Genomic DNA, 20,491 nt, shown 5'->3' on the forward strand with positions numbered 1-20,491 from the left:
ATAGGCTATGCCTGAAGACTGAACCAACAAAATGCAAAAATGGTTTTATCCTGGAAATTCCTTTTTATTTTCGGAGCACGCCAAAAGCGGCATAATTTACGGAGTGTCGGAACGGAACGAATTACAGAATATCTTAAAGACAAGTTAATTCGTGACTTCAGTCTTCGTAGTATTTAGTTTTATTTATAATTTAATTTATTTAAAGCTTAATTTTGCATTTAAACAGCAAAACTTAGCATACAATCAAAAATTGGCATCCTATTTTTGCAAGTTTAAAACTGAAATAAAAAATGGATTGCGTTACAAATACGTTTTTTTCTATTAGTTTTATTGAAGTTTGTAAAAAAAAAAACAATGAAAAGGTATGAAAGAGCTTCTTTCATAGAAAGAAAGAAAAGCATTTTTGTAAAAATTATTTTGTGCTTGTAAGTCACTAGTTTATGATATGTTGACTTTTAAGTGAAAAACTTAACGCGACATGAAGGTTGAAGTAAGAAGTTTTGTAATTCCTCACTTCAAATAAAACAATCAATCTGCGCTTGTGCAGTCTATTCTAAGATTTATTCTTAATGCTTGTAAGAATGCAAACTTTCTCTAAAAATGCCGCTTTTTAGCCCCATTAAGATTAAACAATTGAAAGTTTAAACTGAAACAGCAGTTTCACGACATCATCATCATCACCATCATCATCATCGACATCACCTACAATCATAGACTACAATCCAAAGCGATCTAAGCCGCCCAAGCTCGATGCTAGCAGTGGTACACTCTAAGCCAGGGGTTCCCTACTGGGGGTACGAGATTGAACATTAAGGAGTACGAAGATCCTTGGGCCACAGAGCAGCTTTTCAAACAGATTTCGCAGTACAGTTTTATTTTGGAATTGTAAATGATATTATGCCATTACGGTCTTTGCTTTAAAAAAAAAAACAGTAAAACAAAAAACAACTACTGAAAGTAGGGGAAGGCGGGAATAAAATCGAACCATCGTTAGAGCGAATTTTATCAATGAAGCAGCAACAAATATCTAACTGAGAAGTGACAAACAAAATAACTGACATTTAATTTCTTTTTGTGATTTTTGCATTTTTGTGTGAAATACCGGCTTAACGTTTAATTGAGCTATAAAAGCAATTTAATTTAGCAATATAGGCCTATATATGAAAAATTCCATCAGAATTTTTTTGGGGGTACGAAGAATGCTTTGACCTGACAAAGGGGTACGAGCAGCAAAAAAGGTTGGGAACCACTGTTCTAAGCGAATCTGTTTTCGATTTCGTTCTGTTTTGAGCAGCCGTTCCCGGACCGTCAATACAGTATTAACAAATTTGCTGAAAAAAGTGAAAACATCTGCTTAAATTTCTCTGCAAAATAGAACTGGAAGTTTTGGTGCAACCATTGCATTTATTTCGCCTCGTAGCCTACTTGAATCGATTCATTGGTGTAACTTACCTGTTACCTTGGTTAACTTAAAATTTCTACGTTTTTTTTTCAACTGGAGTAGGATAACATCGTAAAGCCGAGTAAATTTTTCTCAGGTTTGGCCAATAAAAAAGTAAAAACATCGAGTTAGATTTTTCAGCAGAATCGATTGAACTTTTGCTCGTTTCAAGATAAACATGTCACTTTTGAACGATTTCTTTGGCTATGACGGTGTCATGGCAAATTTGTTCTGGTTGCAAGATTTGTTCCGGGCATCGTGACGTAGAGATGTTGCATGACTCAGCGTAAGATTTTTGCTAAAAATCTTTAGAAATTGCCATCGGATTCAAGAAAATCTGTCAAGGATACGAACTTAACTTGCTAACAAGAAAACATAACTAACAAATTTACCGGAAAAAAACGTTTTATTTTCAATGTTTGAAAACTTACGCGGTCACAACGACCAAAACAAATTTGGCAGGACACTTTGTGGCTTTAAAACCTATGACGTCACAACGAGGTGACAGATTTTGGCTCGATACCGGTTATGATGATCTAAAAATTAACTTTAGTTTTTACTGAATTCGTTTTTTGTTAATTTTGCATCACAAACCGAATTATTTCGCCCTTCTCTTAATTTCGCTGTTTTCTGTAGTTTAACCGACTGCGTTGTTTGCATTCGACAAACTTGTTTTGCCGTTTCGCTTTGTACTGCGTGTGCATTTACGCAGCTACGTGCAGATATGTTTAAGTTAAGCTTAACTGTGTGCAACAACTTTTTTGCAGATAGGCTATGTGCGAGTGCAGTTCTCTAATCTGCACATTACCGCTTAAAATTCGTTGATTGTTTGTGAGCGTATCATTCTTGTTTCCGTATACTATAACAAGGTTAGCACCATTTTTTTCGCTCCCCACCATCAATGGGGAAGAATAAATAATCCAAAAAAAGTTCGGTATTTACACATGGGGTTTATGGCCGGGCTAACCTTTCATATTTATAGTAATTCCGCTGTAATTTATTTATTCCACGTTTTAAGCCCTCAGGGCATTATCGCTTTGTCCCGTTCATTAATTGATTGTGAGCGTATTTCTTGTTTGACCAGTTTACAATGAGGCAAGCACCTGAGGTGCTTTTCACTTCCCGCAGTCAAGTGCGAAAAATCAACAATATAATACAACGAGTCAGTTCAGAGTCATGGCCTAATCGCACATAGCTGCACACGCATAAGATAGAGGGACCCCATGTCGCACGTCATGCAGGTAAAGCAGCTTATTGAAAGCGGTTAAAACCCAGTAAACTGAGCACGACGAATACCAGAAAGACCCAACCAACAGCTGTGGATTGAATTGTCAACAATTAAAAACAGATGTTATTTATTAAAATCTGTCGGATTGGATCAGAATCACTTAATTTCCATTTTTGTGGAGCATCGGCAGGCAGTCTTGTCATAATCAGGATACATAGCAGTAATACTAGCCTGAAAGGTGCCACGTTTGATATTTTGTTGCATTATTCTTTGCCTAAAGCGTTAAGTTGTGAACAAAAAGGATATAACCATGGCAGAAGAACCGTTTTTCAAGAAAACTTTGAAGATTGGTTTTGTCGTTATTCTTTATTGGTAGGTTTCAATTTTAATGTCGTTAAGAGTAATGGCGGAATGGGTGATCAACTTTCATCTATATATTTATCTCTGCGGTTTACTCAGTCAGTTTCAAGCCTGTTTACATGGCTGAGACGGATTGATGCTCGAGTCGACTTGAAATGACATCATTCGTTCGATTCCATAAAGCGTTCAATTTACGTGGTCGGTTTCGGACTGAAATTGGGTGCCCTGAGGCAAGGAACTACTTTTCGCGTGTCGGCTTAGGTCCAGAACTTAAACATATTTCTCTAAATAAGGCTTTGTTGTACATGGCTTTATTATCAATGCATGTGAAAGATAAGCTTTTGTTGTAATGCTCACAATAAATTATCCAATATACTAGCGACACGAGATGAACAGAATGACTTGCCGTTACCTAGACGTGAACTTCTCACTTCTACATCAAACAAAAGTCAGGCTGTTTTAGTAGGCCTACCAATTGTTATTAGCGACGCTTCTTTTCTACACGTTGCAGGATATGCATTGTTTTTTCTGTTTTTGTACAGCGTACTAATAATGGCTTTTACAGAAAAATATTGAGTAATCTATTTGCGTGGCTTGAGTAACAACTCTATCCTATCTACCGGTATTGGCACTACAATAGTACCAGTGCATGACCGCAATCCCACTCACAAAACCACACAATTTGTCGGATCGAAACAAAAGCGTTTCAAATCCGATGCGCTTTTTTCTCTTTGCCGAAAACGATAGAGTCGGATTTCAATCCGTCCAAAACGCTCATGTAAATGGGCTGAGTCGGTCTGTCAGGTTCGGGAAGGTTTTTTTAACGGCGGGGTCTACGGGCGCCAAATTTTCACGGGAGGTACTGCCCGGTACCGGACGTGCAGTGGCGCTCTTCGATTTTCAATTAACTTCCAGGGGCAAAGAACGACCCCAGGACCTTTCTCTTTGGCCACTTTTGACAGAAAACGGTAGAAAAAAGCACGTATGTTCACGCACGCCAGACAAAGAAGAGCGCGCCGAACCATTGTAAGTTGGCCGAAGTTTGTTTGACTTTTTAACATTACTCAACGTACGCTGGGGCAATTTCCGCAATTAAAACATATCTGACATTCATCTTTTAATCTTTTAATCTGCGTAATCGCTTTTCTTTCAACTAAAGTAACAAGCGAGGAAATCTAACATTTGCAAGCCTAAACCGGCAAGCAAGCAAGCATCATTTCGAAAATTGAGCGTTCAAATCACGCAGACACACTCTTTGTGACGTCGGACCTGCAAGTCTAACTTCATACATGTTACGTTAACACCGCAGGAAGCTTGGAACCAAAACCTAAAACCATCGTTGTTAAGTGCTCTAAGCTGTTGCAACGGTCAAAAACCTTTAACACAAAGAACACAATTCAAAGAAAATGGAGTGTTAACATTTTTAACATGTAACGATATGCATTGTTTTTGGATTTTGATGGATACAATTAGTGGTGAAAGCGAGCCGGAACACCGTTTTGATATAGATTTTAGTGCAGAAAGGGCATTCTGGTAGAAAGTACTGTAAAAGAGTATTTTAAAACATAGTATTTGTTTAACAACCAAAATCACGTGTATTTAGATTTTTGATAGTAATGTGGTTTGTAATAATGAGACGTGCCTGCCAGTCGCTAATTACAAACAAAACGAAAAGATGTGACATTTCGCATCTTAATACATCTGTAAAGTTTTGATTGGATTTAAACCGGTGAATGGCATTGCCTTTGCATTTGTGGTACCTTTAAAGTAGTCGCGTTTATTGCAATAAAGTTCAAGTTCGGTATTTGTTTGGCAACGTAAAATTCATAAAACATTCAGATACCAAATATAAAGCAAACTATTCAATATATGCTTGGAATTATAATTGTTTTTGTCTGAAGTTTATATTTTCGGCAAGAAAATTAAACCACTTCCAGCCCTAGAGACAATGCAATGCCTTTGCATGACAACGTAACAAGCGATAGTTATTTAAATCAATGAAACGTCATAAAAACCTTTTGTATCACGACGGGTGAAGATACAACATACCGTATGTTGAGTAAACGGCTGAACACATGAAAGTACATAAAATTACACGAACTTTATTAGGCAACTCAAAAAATACTTTTTTTTGAGAGAATATTTTCCATCCGGGGAACGGCGGGCCCTCCAGCATGTATAGATGTGGCGTTATACTTCTACAACATTAATGTGGCGTTAGTTATCGCTACAAAACCACATTTCACATAAAATGTTAAAACGCTAGGTTACGATTTTTATGGTCGCATCTGTGATGCGTTTCTTATTGGCTGCCTTAATTGAAGGTGGTCGCGTGACAGCAAGGTCACGAACCACGTTATTTTTCTGGGTATTCTACTCATGACACCGCCACAGACGGTTGTACTTGTGCTGAGCGAAATACATGCTCTATCTTTCTCATTATAATCTTTGAAGCAAAGTAATACTACCTGGGAAAGAAACCTTTCTTCTCTTAAAAGAGTCACAGATGTTTATTATACTTTTACCACTGACAGGCAACAAGTCCTAATACATATCAGTATATTTAATGTCACTTTCATGTATTTGAAAGTTTCAGGTATATGACATACAGTATAGTATTAAACCATACAATGTCGTATATTTTAAGACCATTAAAACGATCTCTAACTTTTGCAAAAATGATAAAAAAGCCAAAAGAGGTTTTAAATTTCTCTTAATTATTTTCTCGATTAACTACTATTTAAAAGAATTGCAAAATGTGATGCATTGTAGGCCATTCTTGGCCTTTTAAGTCGAACAATTTGTGAATCCGAATGCCCCCGGAGTGGATTACTACGGTATGTCTCCTGTGCTTAAAAGTAGCTGCAATAGCCCCATACATGGCAGTCACTGAAAATAATGCTTTTCTCTACACAGAAATCTGGTATTGATTCTGAATTATATTTGACTTATGAAAAGCTGTCAAGTATATAAGTATATTTTGAAGGCAAGTTGGTTATATTCTAGTCATGAACTTGACCAAGCTCAAGCTATATGTAGCTTGATAGTGGTACTGTAGCTAAAATGTGTAAAAAGCGTCTGGAAATTGTGTAGGTTGCATAATGTACCAAAACTTAGATATCCTCAAAAAACATAAAGAATATGCAGTTTGAAATAATAGCGTTCCACGTAAAAATTGTAAAACACAGAACATGTATAACACATATTAAAATACATGCTTAAGTTTAAATGCACGCATTTTATAATGCACGCATTTAAATGCACGCACGTTTATATTAAGGAAATAAGGAATTGTTCAATGTTTAAATGCCAATTTATAGCACTAAAAAATGTACAAAAACTTCGTGCCCACTTTCATAGCTCATTACACATGCCTCTGTGACCATTACTTTCCATGCAAGGCTACCTTACCTACTATTTAGCCAGGATGGCATTTTTGCAGTGTTCACAGGATATCTCATATTACTGAACTATTAGTAATTTAATTTTTTATGATGTCATTTTTGCAAGGTACTGTAAACAATTTGGATTTAGAGTCTTGCCACATTTTAAGCCGCAGTTGTCAGTTTATGCTAATTTATAGACCAAATTTGAAAACATGATCTACATTTGCAGGTTTATTTCTATTACCATGGTGTTCTTGAACAAGCAGTTGTTCAAGTCCAAACAACTAAAGTTGGATGCCCCAATTTTCACGACAATATTTCAGTGCGTTGTTGCGGTTGTGCTTTGCCATTTTGTCTCGTTCTTATCTCGGCTTAGAAAAAATAGCAAATTTCCATCACTTAGGTAGGTTGCGTTATGCATCATATCACACTATGATATACGCATGTTATCTTAGAGTGTAACGGTATAGTTTTGTTTGAACAGAAACTAAACATCAATCATTTATGACAGATTTGATCAAAAAGTATCAAGAGAGGTATTACCGGTGTCAATTTGCTTCGTATTGATGATTACTTTCAATAATCTTTGTCTAAGAGAGCTTGGTGTGGCGTTTTTCAATATGGGACGCTCGTTGGCAACATTATTTAACGTGGCACTGTCTTACTTTGTGCTAAAGAGAACTACACCTCCACTAGCATTGCTTTGCTGCCTTCTTATTATCGCAGGTAACTTCTGAAAATGCCATATAGGAATACAAATCATACAATACTATTACAAAATTATACATTAACTATGTGTCCTATTTTAGCTTTGCTAAATTATCGTACTCAAGCAGGCTGTTACTATTCGATAACCTTACGTGTGTCAGTAATTTTGCTTAGATAGTACATATTTTTTAAATTATTGAAAGGGTTTTCCATGCAGGATATTTGCTTGGTGTAAGCACAGAAGGTTCCTTGGTTGATTTATCATATTCTGGTGTATGGTATGGGATTCTTTCTAGCTTGTTCGTAAGCTTAAATGCCATATTGACTTCTAGAGTACTACCAGCGGTCGATCAAAATCTCTGGAGGTTGGGTAAGTACAGAAATGTTTCTTGCCTCTCATACGCTTGAAAATATTTTCCTAGAACTGTCCTACATTAAAATATGTTATGCATATTTATGTCAAATGCTCTTTATTGTAGCTTATTTTTGTATTTTAAATGGAAGTCGTAAACCATTTAACTGTATGTATTTCCATTTACTGCTTGTGTAGAAAAAACTGTTGTGTTTCACATACCTTGAATTATACTGATGCTTGTCAATCAACTTGAACAAACCATAAACGGCTGTTTTTGTCTTACAGGTTATTACAATAATCTCAACTCATGCATTTTAATGTTACCTGTTCTTCTAATGTCTGGGGACATTACTGCTCTTCGAAATTACCCAGGTATATTTAGTGGGTATCTGTGGTTTGTGATGGTGACTGTTGGTGTATTCGGTTTCATGACTGGTTTCATTTCAACATGGCAAATACAGGTGGGAGTCACACTACAACATTGGGAAGCGTTTAACAGCGTAATTAGTGGATTATTGCTGATCATTTGTAACAGGTTACAACTCCTCTTACCTACAACATCAGCGGGACGGCAAAAGCATGTGCCCAAACAATATTAGCGGTGGTGTATTATCAAATGCCAAAGACAGCATTGTGGTGGTTGAGTAATATGATGGTTTTGGGCGGTTCTTTCTTTTATGCTGTTGTACGAAGAAGTATTATGAAACCAAACCATGATGAAAAGGTAACAACACCAGAGCATCTACCATTAATAGCTTCAGTAAATTATACATTATGAATAGTCTGATTCCTAGACTTTTTTGGTCCCAATGCAATGCAATTTCTATCCAGGTAAAATATGAGAATGAGTACAAAGTCACTAATCAAGGAAGAAGCAATGTATAAGATAATTCATTTTTTCCTTCTTTTATCTTCCCATATGTAGTTGTTGGAATCTTAGTGTGTAGAAATCTAGTTCATTTAGAGACCAATCTAGCTAATCTGTTTCAATCTATTTCTGCAATTAATTTTTACAATTTTCTAATTCTGGAAATAATCATCATAGGTCTTCGAACCAAAAGCTTTTAAAAATTTTCTTCAATTTTTACAATCTAAGGTGCTTATGTACCGTGTATACCGGCCACCTCTCAATTTTTTAAACCAATTTATGCTTTTAACGTACATACCTGGCGTCAGTGCCGGATCTATAACGTAGCAAAAAAAGCATTTGCTACGGACCCCTGCTAAAGACATCTTATAACCAAAAAAGAATTGTAAAAACAAAAAACTCTATGAAAAGAATATAGTAGCATCGATTGCAGTAACTTCCAATCAGAGGTTTGTGGATAAGTTGCAAGGGTAGAGGTTATTAGTAAAAATGGTTATTAGGAAAAACATTTGTCAAACAATTTTCACTTTTATTTCAGCCACTGTTATTTAAAAATTCTTAAGCCCACCTCTGAATTTATGTAAACACAACACTGCTTTTATAGGGTCAGTTAATATTTCTCGTCAATAACTAAATCTAGAGATCAATGACATCACTACTTATCCTATAGGTACGACATATTACAAAATATTATTATTTTAGGTACAAAGCAGAATACATGGTAGCACAAAGTGTTTATTTGTTTTGGCCATATCTGATAGTACGGTACACCTGATAAAGTCAGCTCAAGCTTGCAGAATCTCTTGTTGAATAATTAAACGGTTACCTTTAAAATGTTACAATATACTCTGCTTTTTATTAGATATTTAGGTTAGCACGGTTCAACCACCATCAATCTTAATTATATCGTTTAAGGTGGTCTATTATATAGCAGAGGTTTTAACCGATTTTAGTCCGCGTTGCACAAAGTAGGTTGCCTAAAGCCACGATAGGATTGCCTGGGTACACCTGGGTGCCCAACCTTCGTTAACCCAAGGTCTACTTTTAAAGTAGCAAAACTCCAGCGGTCTACCAATCCAGTGTGAACATCGCAAATCCACATACATCATTTCCGGTGTATCTTACTTGCTAATTTCAAACGTTTTCAAGTCCCTCCAACATAACCTTGCACGTATCGTTAAATACATGGTGGTGTCACAATGAAATTTATATAGCAAACTTAACTCGGACGCAAAATTCGAACGAATGAAAATACGGTCAAAATCTTAAAAGAAAAGGTTAAATTTCTTTATGAAACAATGACACTTTTAGCGTATTTAAAAATGTAATCACCGCGTTAGTGGTGTAACGGGTAAATAGATTTTATTATTAAAACGATATGATCGCAGAAGCGATAAAACTGAAAACGTCCCCATTTCCTTCATTGCGCACTTGTATTGAATTTCTTTCCGAAGTTTAAATCTCTCCGTTGGTGCAGGTAGACATCACATCACACACTTAACTTCTCTTAAGCACATTCATACAGGAAACCTTCTACAAACAGAGTTAAGGTGATTCGTTTTTCGTAAAGTGTAAGTTAGTCAATCGTTAGCATTTTTGGTGATCAAATTCTATTCGAATAAATTGACCTGGAGTCGCCATTCGAAATCGGTTGATTACTGGATTGTTACTAGTTACCAAAGACATAGTAATCGGTTGGCTATTCAATTTTAAGGTTTAGTAATTTTGTGTTTGACACATCAACTAATAAAAAGTTGTGTTGGTCACACCGTCAAAGTAACAATAGTAACGAAATGTAACACTAGTCCACAACGACTATTAAAAATTGATTTAAACAAGTTATTTAATTCTTACTCGTTTATTTGGTAGTCGTATAGTTGTCCCAAGTCACAAAACAAACTGTTACAAATAAAAAACTTTGTTTTTTCTAATGGCCTCGTGATCGACTTGGGATCTGTCCACGAATCACTGATAGACCGCGATTGACTGGTAGGGTACTCCTGGCCTACAGCCTTAGTGTTTATCGTAGTCAATCAGCATACAGATGTAGCAGTAGCCTATGTCATGTTCTATTAATGCACAAAGTGAATGGGCCTTAACAAGCGTTTGATTGTGCACGATTAAACTGCTATAAAAAATGGCGACACGGCATACGACTCTAAGAAAAACTTCAGCGGGATTTAGCGCTACATTGAAAAAAATCAAATTAATTTCAAAGTATTAGGGTCCAGCATCAGTTTAATCCGGCCCTGCCTGGCGTATAAGACCCGTCGCGTTTTTCTTCTGCAACAAACGTTTTGCGTCATCCAGAAGACGACTATTTATCACTATTTGAACGTCGTCCGAATTGTGTGCGTTGGCGTTCTTATTTGTTACCTCTGGGTTCCAGATTCCATGCTAAAGTAAATACCAGCGTTCGACAGTTACCACAAAAGAAAATGTTCAAGACATGCGTAGTTTTAATCATCTTTTTACTTTGCTAATTGTTAATGAAAACAAAGAGCGGGCAGCATTAAATGACAAGTGTTTATTCGTGCTGATACCACCGCACAGAGTTTGCGATCAACAAAGACAGTTGAGCTTTTGCTCATAAATCCACTACTTGCCAATTAATTGTACGCCGTGGGCCAAATTCGCAAGTTAATTAAACTGTACTGGCACACATAAGATTGTAATTAAGATAATAAACGCGAACCAAACAACTGTGTGCCAAAATACGATTCACCGCAACCGGTGTCATTTCGCCTGTTTTGCTTCGCTTTTGAAGACGTGGTAATTTAAAACAGTTTTAAATTTTTATCCCGCAATACTGTCGATGACATATTGTCACTTTGTCCTGCTGTCTGGTTTCGAAGGCTATTGTGTGAAATTATATAAACTCATTATAAACTTTTTTCCACATACTGCACATATCTTTCACATTTGGAATTAATTATTATAAAACACTATAGATCACATTGAACATTGTCCAAATGTTGAACTCAAACAAGCTTCAATTTAATTACATACATCGTGATACCTCATGCAAGATGCAATATTTTAGTTTGTGTACAAATTGTATAAACACTTGAGGAAGTTGGCAAAATCATCCGAATACAGTAATTGTTTGTTTCAATGAATTTGTTCGTCGAGGTGTTCACACGTTTTCTATATTTAATACGCTAGTGCAGATGCCTAAACATCAAGTGTTATACTGAAGTAATTGTGCAGAAATAATTGTATATTTAATATGCTTTATAATAATGTAGTGTTGCAGGATTTCACAATCCTGTTACATTGTTGGCACGTTCATAAACATATTAACTGTTTAAGCGCTACGTAACTGTACTTGTTGATGTGAAACGTTGCAAGCTAAAAGTAGGCAAATAAAATGTAGCAAGTAGCGTAAATCAAAAATTGTATTAAACATTTGTAATATATTGTATCTTTATTATGTTGTCTTTTCAACTTTTTAGCGTGTATTGCGAACTTTGGGTTAAATTCAAAATCTTTACTTGGCCCTCAGAGCAACTGGAGCTTGACAACCCTGACATAAAGAGGCCAATTAGGCATGAGCACCTATTTTCCAAATTCAGAGGAACATTTTTTACATGGATTCTTCTAAGTTTACAGTAACCCCATCACAGTTGTTGTCGTCTTGTCACATCAAACCCTTCTTAATTCATCCAGTCATGCAGTCTACTTACAAAACTGTAAACGGGTTGTGAACTGGGGAAAATGTATTACTTTGCCTGGTCAATGTTTGACAATGTTGTGACAATGACACTGTTAACCATTGCAGCTTAACAGAAATTCTTTTATGTTAATGTTCACTCAATGTTGATCTCTCTGAAACCCGCGTGGCCTAACCTTTTAAACATTTTTCATCCGAACAACATGGAATAAAAGAACATTTTACGTGATGGGTGATGACGACGTGTTTTAGAAAGAACTAAAGATTGTGCTAGAGTTGAACTAATAACGTAACATACACAAGGCATGAGTGGCCAAAACATTATGGATTTAGAACATGCAGAATGGCAGAGAATGCGTTGCAATTTTCTTTTCTTTTCAAAAGATGTAGTTAGTCAAAGATACACATTAAACATTAATTAATATCAGTTTTTGTACAAACACACTTAAAATATATACATTACAGAAGCAGTTAAAGTAAAGTTTAATGAACAATATGGCTGTCAATGGATTTGTTATGAACAAGAACAACTGATAAATAACATACTTTCCAATTTAAACATTTTCAACTTATAATGTTATCGAAGATTAGTTTTAGTGGAAAATGTGGCGCCTGAACACATGAGATTTATCAATATGGGCGCCAACTTTTTTATCTTCACGCCGATTTATAATAAATAAACAAAAAAAAATGGTTGTTTGAACGCCAGTTTATAATAAATAAACAAAGAATTGGTGCTTCTGTTCACGCCGTCACACTAAAATTTGCGCCTTTGCACGCACGATTTCTCGTCGAAAAACTGCCATACTTTCGAAAAAGGGAGTTTTCACCGTAAGTAGATCAAGCAGCCTATTCTTAAAGACAGGCGGTAAGGTTAGAAGAAAGACCATGCAAAAAGTTGATTAAGCTATTTAAGATTTTGAGTGGTATTAGATTTAGATGAGAAGGTAGATTTGGGTTAGGTTTTGGTTACTATGTTATAACAATTTAGTTAGGTTAACAAGAAACTTTGAAAAATAGTTTTGAACGCACAATTGTTTCCGGTGAAATAGTGGCAGCCTTTTCAAAATTCTCCGGATATCAAGATGCGCAACTCGGAACACGTGTTACAAATATGAAAACATTATTACAATAATCGTCCACATATGTCCCATATTCATCTCACACTAGAATACATAGGCCTATAGGTCTGAGCCGTTTGACCCTGAAGACTGAATCACCATAATATAGAAATGGATTTTATCACAGGCCTACCCTGGGAAATCGTTTGCATTTTCTGATCTCACCAAAAGCGGCTCACAGTTTACGGTGTGCTGTCGGAAAGTGAGGAATTGCGGAATATCTTAGGACAAGGTATTTCAATATTTGTACTGTTTAATTTTATTTATAGTTATACATAAAAAACAAAGAAAAAATGTTTGACAATCGGAACTTGAATAACCGCCAGCTCGGGTACTGGGGCTCGACCGATAAGGAATCATCGCCGAGTTGAGGTCGTACAAAGACTTTCCTCAGTCCGAGAATAAATATTGCTGCACTATAATAAAATGCTAAAAACAATTTTAAGACGTTGATTTTCTCTGCTCGACGCTGGACCGCGCTTTTTTCAACCTGATAAGATGTTATTTCATAGAACTTCAGACTTGTAGCTTGACGTGGTGTGTAAGATTATCTAGCTTTATCTACCCCACTTATTCTTTAACTTAAGCCAGCTAGTTAACCTAAGACAGTTGTATGCTCGGACAATCAAGACAAGTTATTGCGGATTTTTCTAATGAAATTCTTCCTTTCCAATGTAACGAACGTTTTTTACAGTTTCAAATTTTAATTTGTCACCTTTATTGTGATAGTAGAATTTTAGCAGTTAGTGGTGTAATTACGCAATGGATTACATGCCATATTCAGAAACTTCTGAAAAGAATTGACAAACGTTAAATCGAAAAAATAATATCCATGACGAATGTCCGTAAAGTTCGAGTGATTGCTCTAGTGTGTGGCCGAGAACTTCAGTCAAGCGTGCTCGAGGCGTGGCGCTAGAGCGCCGGGGGCAATTCCAATTGTAAAAAGGGCAGATAATATCAAGTAAAAGAAGAAAAAACAGACACAAAATCTGCGAAGAAATAAAAGCAAAAATCATACTTGTTGTTTCTATCAACACGAAGGTAAATATGTTTTTGAATTCGAATAAATTTTTAAAAAGAAAACAACTTTCAAATCTTACTTGTCCAGAACTCTCGCTGCGTATCGCCACTCGGTGGCACTCTTTTCATCTTCATCATCGTCTCTCAACCTCCCGGTGATAAAACGCAGTTCCTCAAGGACCCGTTTGATTTCTCTGAAATGTTGGAATGGTGTAACGTTGTATAGTAGGCCTACTATACATGCGCATCACAAAATTAGTTATTAAAGATTTCAAATTGTTTGTTGCTAAGGTTCAATGTCATAACTTAGTGTAAAAATGATAGAAATTTGACTTTATACAAATAATTGTTTTATTTCGTTTCTCGTTTATTTTTCCTTCTGTTGTAGACGATAAAGACTTAACAGGATTCTTGTTTAACAGCTTAACGCGACTCACTTGTTGGCTTTGTTCAATTCTGTCATTTCCTGCCCTTGATCAGTGTTCCACTCATCCATTTTGTCAGCGACCTTAATCCAACAACAGTTTAGGTAAGTTTTGTGGACATACATTTAAAACAAAGCTACAGCCCATAATCAGCAGGTATGACCAATTAAATTATGATCAAAATCAAGTTTTAAATCTTTTTGCGAATGACTTTAACATTCTTCACCTACCGCAAGCAGGGAGTTATTTTCGGGTTTGCTAGCTCTGTTGTTTCGTACCGGGAATTTCATGTTTTCCCCATCTTTGTGAGCCATTTCTTTCATTAGAAGCAGTTTAGGTAGCGCATACAAGAATAGCCAGCGAATCTGAAAACAGCAAACCACTCATTTGCACTCGATCCGTTTAATTACGGGCCTATGTTTTTTAGATGTGAAAGCGTTCATTTTGATGATGGCAGAACCGTGTTAACCCCTAATAAAAGCAATTACAATAGCCGAATTGGGGTAGAACCTTTCCATAAGGTAGCTTATAGGCAATGTTCCCTCTAATTTTTCACGAGTCTGAGCAAACACACTAACTCCCTGAGCGGTCCCTTGGACCACTGTGAGCAACATCAAACGTTCCACGTGCGCACTGTGGCTATAATTATGCGTTTATTTTATTTTCAATTCAGGTTGGATTTTTTTCTTGTGCGCAGCACAGATTTTCTGTGCGCGGAGACCGTGTCAGCAGTGCGCATTTGCGCACGCGCGCAGCTTAGAGGGAACATTGCTTATAGGTCATTTTGGCCACACTTAAAGACGAAAGCTCGCGTATAATAATAAACGTTAACCTTAAAAGTGCTATACCATAACCGGTAATACGATGTTTAGTCCTACTTATATAGTAAAATGTTTCCTCGGGTGTAAAGTGGTCTTACATGTTTGGGCATTTCGCTAGTTGTTGCTTTGGTAGTGTGGTGAAAGTTAAGTGACAAGACGGTCAGGAGAATGGCCATAGTGATCATGATTATGCAGCAGCCAAAGAATTTTCCTGCAGAATTGAAAAAGAGCGTTAAAAAGACTTTGTGCATTACATTGCACTTATAGGTCTATTGTATACTGTAGATAGGTTACAACATTAGGCTACCAGTTTTGTGTAGGCCTAGCATTAGCTTAAAACTTCGAGCTACATTCACCTAGAATAGGAACGACGTCAGTGGGAGGAAGCGTTTCCGCTACAAGCTGCAGAAAAACCACCAACGCCAACAGAAGGGTGATACCTAAACAATAATGTGGCCTTAAAATTATTTCCTGAGGATAAATGAGGCTAGGCCTACATAAGCCATATTCATTTTTTGAAATTATACCACTTACAACACAATTATGGGTAGTTAAACTAGTTATAGTATACTCAGTAAGTAAAAAGTTTTATACCCAATGATATCCGTTCCCCAGAATCTGCGGGAAGCAAGAATATTAGAATCGTGAGGGACGTGATAAGAAAGCAAGGTAATATGAGGTTGAACACGTAGAAAAGTAATCTTCTCTTCATGTGTATGGTGAAAGTTATGTCCACAAACGGCGCATTGGGACAGCAGTCGTAAGGAATTTCATTCCTAACGCCCGTCACACCTGAAATTGAACACAAAATGCAGTCAAGTCTTAACTTTTAGTTTACCAATTTCCCTTCACTGACAGTGTAAGTCATAGCTTGGGCTGCAGAATAACTTTGTGCCTTCTTGTGATGGGTCTTGGTTTTGTGAGAAGATAAGAGAAAAGAGAAGAGAACAAAGAGAGAGAAAAGAAAGAAAGAGAAGAGAAGAGAGAGAAAAGAAATGAGATGTGAAAATAACAACTTGCAGAAAATTGTTCAAAGACTGTGCTGCGACTATGAGGCAAAAACAATCCAAAAACGTTTCATCCACAAGATATTTCTTTGACCTTGGATCTTTCACGTCAGTACATGGACAGTGACAAGTAATTAAGTTTAATTATTCTGCTCTTTTGAATCTTAGTACGGTAGTATTCTTTCGACTCAGAAACTTTCTTTTGATTTTTTAAGCAAAAGTATAAAGTTCTCTTCACAAAGCTTCACTGTAACTCCAAATTCTCACCGCCTAGTAACCACTCTCCACTTTCAAAATAACTTCCATCCTCCATGTTCAACACGGCTTTTTGCAGAATTAAATCCACCTGAATATTTAGTTCATTTTTTAAAGTTTTTATAGAACATTTACATGCCACTATAGAAAATTTTTATGCCATCTCGCTTTGCTGTTATCAGGTAATCTACAACTGCTCACAGAATATAGCAATCATCCTCATTTTATTCATACCAGTCCTCCGTGGTAGGTCCATGACCCGAACTTGATTTTGCATTTCTGCTCATCAAAGGGAAAATAAGTGATGTCTACGTCACACGTCGTTACGTAGAGTCCAGGAGGTAGCCATTCAACGTGTCCGTCATCATAAACGATCACGTTTGTTTGCAAAGTTTTGTCAAACGTGTCGACGGCGCTAAACGTCAAAGGTTTCGAATGTTAAGGCACCAAAGCAGGTGCAAGCTACAAGTTAATTCTTAGAAAGACTATGCAGGACCGAAAAGTTTGACAAAAAGTTCAATGAATGCCTGTTTTACATCAGACGTGAATGACAAAGAAATAAATGGTAAAGCATAAGAAATAAGAAAAAATTTAACCGAGGAATATATCAATTTATGATTTTATATGTGTAACAGTGACAGGTCTCCCGTGTGGTATCAAACCTGTTGTAGACTAAGACATCTGGCTTCCAAACCCTTGATGCCGGCAGCCGAACTGACTTGATTCTGCCAAATTGGGTTGAATTCCATTTTAGATAAGTGTCGTACCATTTCTGTTCAAAGAATAATGATCAATCAATCATTTTATTTTTTTTGTCAAAAGCGCGGTGGAGACGTAAAAATGAAGTCTGTTGTTATTAGGATAAATGTCTGTGCGCCAATGAACGGGAAATAGTGACAAAGCCAAAAAGGCTTAAAACGTGCTAAAAACTAATTAAGGTAATAATTGCTGCTTAACAACTAACACGGCCACATAACTTTATATATATGTTATATTCTTAGACCTAGATATTCAATCTTATAAATATATCTTGCATGGCCTCCCTTTTTCTCATGCATAGCGATTGGACCACGCCTTTGCATATAAGCTACTGTATACTTGTTGCAGGTTATGACATAACGGATAATAAGTTCATTGATTTATTTCACCTTTTCAAGCCAAAGTGTTTAGTCAACGCTTAACATTTACAAAGATAACCTTTAACAGTAACGGTTACGTCATTATACAGGCTTATTTTGCGTCCAATAGGTCTGTATGTAGGCCTATCTCAAATTGATTTCAAACCTAAGATTGCCACCTACCATATTTGTGTATATACTGGTCGTGAGAAGTTGATTTTTTTCATCCTAAAACATAAACAAGTTGAACAATTTTTGGTATTTTTTTTTGGAAACAAAGTTTCTTGAAATTGATGACAACAACAGTGGGGTCGGCTTGGTTCCATTATTTTAAGACCTATCAGTAGCATCATTAAAACCTGCCGAAAGTTGAAACTTACCAACGTAACTATCTGTTGCAATGTTATGGTAAAGTTGACGTTTACTTTATCAGAGTAGAGAGGGACTGGCCGTATCATAGGATCGTAATCTTTGAAGAGATATTTTATCAAATCTTTTTCAGCTTGACTCGCTGAGCATTCTGAAAATTCAGAAAAACTGTGACAACATGAAAATAAATTCGTATCTCATACATGATTTTATCTCTCGGTTTGGTTTCTGCAACCGTGATTTTGTAGATCTTCTTAATTTTCCGATTTCGAAAATGTATTTTTAAATTATCCTACAATTTATACTAACTTATATGATGTTGTTTGCTGTAATGTAATAAGCCAAAAAGACATTTCATATAAAAATCAAGTTACCTTACATTTTAGAGATTTTGTAGGTTGTACTTGATAAACAATAAAAAAGCAGTTGTCGCCGTCCATTAACGCATACTTTACTTACAGCGATATCTGATGTTTAAGCGTAAATATTTGGTTCAGGAAAATATGCTGTAGGCTATACCAAGAATAGGCTACTAGTTTATTATATAGCGCGGGTCTATATTGTAAAACAAACACCAGTTATGGTGTAAATAAATTTTATGATTATGATTTCATCCCTTGGTGTCGCACAAACATCTTCCCTGCAGCCACTTGGGAGTAGTCTATACATACTGCAACTGAAAGACAACATATATCTTATCCAGATCTTACATCATCATCTTTGCTTCGATAACGAGCGCATTTAAGACGCAGTAGCCAACGCATAAGACGGTGCTCGTCGATTAAATTTTGGTGATTTCTGCAGATGTGTCAGATGATCACGAAAACTTACATTTTTTGCATAGTTAGCGAGCCTCAAGCTTATCCTTATTACCTAACAAACGCTATTGCTACGCGTTTGGCTCAACTAAATCGTTTATCCCAATACGTTGTTGGTGATTATTATCATTACCGGTAACATAATTTGAAATAGAAACTTGCTGTTCAGAAAGTTATGGCAATGTTAGCTTACATAAAATTCCTCGACTATGATTACAACTTCTTTTACCCCAGGCCATTCTTGAAACTAGAAAGGCGACAAAGTTTTTAACAGCGCTTTGAGTAAGAAATCTTCCAAAGTTCGTACTTCTATATGTTGTTGTACTAGAATTTTATTTATTCCTCGCTTTCCGTTGTTTTCACTACATCAAAATAAACTTGCTGTAATTTGTATTCAACCTCTCGTTCATTATTAGGTCTAGGCTATATCGGTATGAACCAACGAATACTTTTTAAATAATTTTCGTAATTTTGAGAATAGCCTATATACGTATCTGTAACTGAAACTAAAAAGCCTAGAGTGCATCAATACATCATAACTTATATAACAATTCACCTGGTATGACGTGGCTACAAAGGAGTTGAAACAAGGTAATCATTAAAATTCTGTAGAAGATTTCCATGTCGTATTTTTGACCAGACTATGCATAACAAGTAACACCCGCAGCTTTCTGCACTGCAAAGGAATCTACCTCTATATCTAAGCCGATTAGAAAGAAAGATGTCCTGGTCTGTTTTAAAAGCAGACAAGCTAGGAGAAAGTTTCAGGGAAGAAGTCAAAACCACGAAGTCAATCCCGGCCAAAATGAACATGCCTTTGATTAGGCTACTTTCTTCACTTCGCGTATTATTTATTGTTATGACTCACTGCGTTACTATGAATTTACTTTTTAAGAAACAAACTCATTTTTTGTGATTAAAAATGAATTGCGTAATTTTTAATGTGATTGGAATAAATCTAATTTTATTAGAAATTTTAAAGTTTCTGCACGTATACTAAGTTATAATTATGCATTGATCTAATAAATAGAGAAAGTAAAATCAATTTTTTACGCTAAAATAAATTTTACACTACCGTTAAAATACTGTTAAGTGTACGATGACTAAATTAATCTTGTTTTCATCGTTGTGTTAATATTTACCGCAAGTGGGCACAAATTCTCATTTCAGATTTTTTTTCCTTCTTGTTATAAATTATTATGACGTCACAATAAGCAACTGACGCAACAAACGAAATGGATTTGAACCAGTGCAGCGGCGGTTAAGAACGAGGAATTGAAACTGACAAAGACTCGTAGCACATGGCAGCGAAAAGTTTATGTTAGATTTGTTACTCGGAATTTTAGGCTACAACGATATTTTTCTGGTAACTTTGGAATCCATGTGATAAACTGACATAACATGGTTTGCAAGTATTACGGTAATCAAGCAGGCTTATGTTCAATCCTTTGCAAAGCGCAGTATAGGCCTATAGCCTACTGTTGTTCAGTTGATCAAGCCTAAGACAGTACCAGACAA

General features: G+C 36.1%; 2 protein-coding genes across 11 annotated transcripts; one reads left to right on the plus strand and one right to left on the minus strand.

Moving 5' to 3' along the window:
* The first annotated feature begins 2,531 nt into the window (after positions 1–2,531).
* On the plus strand, positions 2,532–12,243 carry LOC143469041 (GDP-fucose transporter 1-like). Of its 7 annotated transcripts, none has more exons than XM_076966580.1 (7): positions 2,532–3,041; positions 6,645–6,818; positions 6,927–7,141; positions 7,341–7,493; positions 7,764–7,939; positions 8,014–8,202; positions 8,310–11,769. In XM_076966580.1, the coding sequence occupies exons 1-7, from the start codon at positions 2,980–2,982 to the stop codon at positions 8,361–8,363; spliced, it is 1,023 nt and encodes a 340-aa protein (XP_076822695.1). In that variant the 5' UTR covers positions 2,532–2,979; the 3' UTR covers positions 8,364–11,769. The 7 variants fall into 7 exon arrangements, with proteins under 7 accessions (XP_076822695.1, XP_076822696.1, XP_076822694.1 ...); XM_076966581.1 differs by having other exon boundaries at positions 2,532–2,907; XM_076966578.1 differs by lacking the exons at positions 2,532–3,041; positions 8,310–11,769 and adding exons at positions 3,064–4,055; positions 11,802–12,243.
* A 1,598-nt stretch (positions 12,244–13,841) lies between these two features.
* Positions 13,842–19,737, minus strand: LOC143468361 (neuronal acetylcholine receptor subunit alpha-7-like). 4 transcript variants are annotated; one of them, XM_076965522.1, is made up of 13 exons: positions 19,530–19,737; positions 18,167–18,306; positions 17,970–18,014; positions 17,331–17,440; positions 16,903–17,083; positions 16,681–16,759; positions 16,001–16,198; positions 15,763–15,846; positions 15,505–15,617; positions 14,816–14,950; positions 14,598–14,668; positions 14,241–14,354; positions 13,842–14,129 (listed from the first exon to the last, which is right to left on the minus strand). In XM_076965522.1, the coding sequence occupies exons 1-13, from the start codon at positions 19,594–19,596 to the stop codon at positions 14,030–14,032; spliced, it is 1,437 nt and encodes a 478-aa protein (XP_076821637.1). In that variant the 5' UTR covers positions 19,597–19,737; the 3' UTR covers positions 13,842–14,029. The 4 variants fall into 4 exon arrangements, with proteins under 4 accessions (XP_076821637.1, XP_076821641.1, XP_076821640.1 ...); XM_076965526.1 differs by lacking the exon at positions 19,530–19,737 and adding an exon at positions 18,866–19,435; XM_076965525.1 differs by lacking the exon at positions 19,530–19,737 and adding an exon at positions 18,535–18,844.
* Positions 19,738–20,491: the final 754 nt, after the last annotated feature.

The sequence above is a fragment of the Clavelina lepadiformis genome, chromosome 8 (assembly GCF_947623445.1).
Source record: "Clavelina lepadiformis chromosome 8, kaClaLepa1.1, whole genome shotgun sequence".
NCBI lineage: Eukaryota > Metazoa > Chordata > Ascidiacea > Aplousobranchia > Clavelinidae > Clavelina > Clavelina lepadiformis.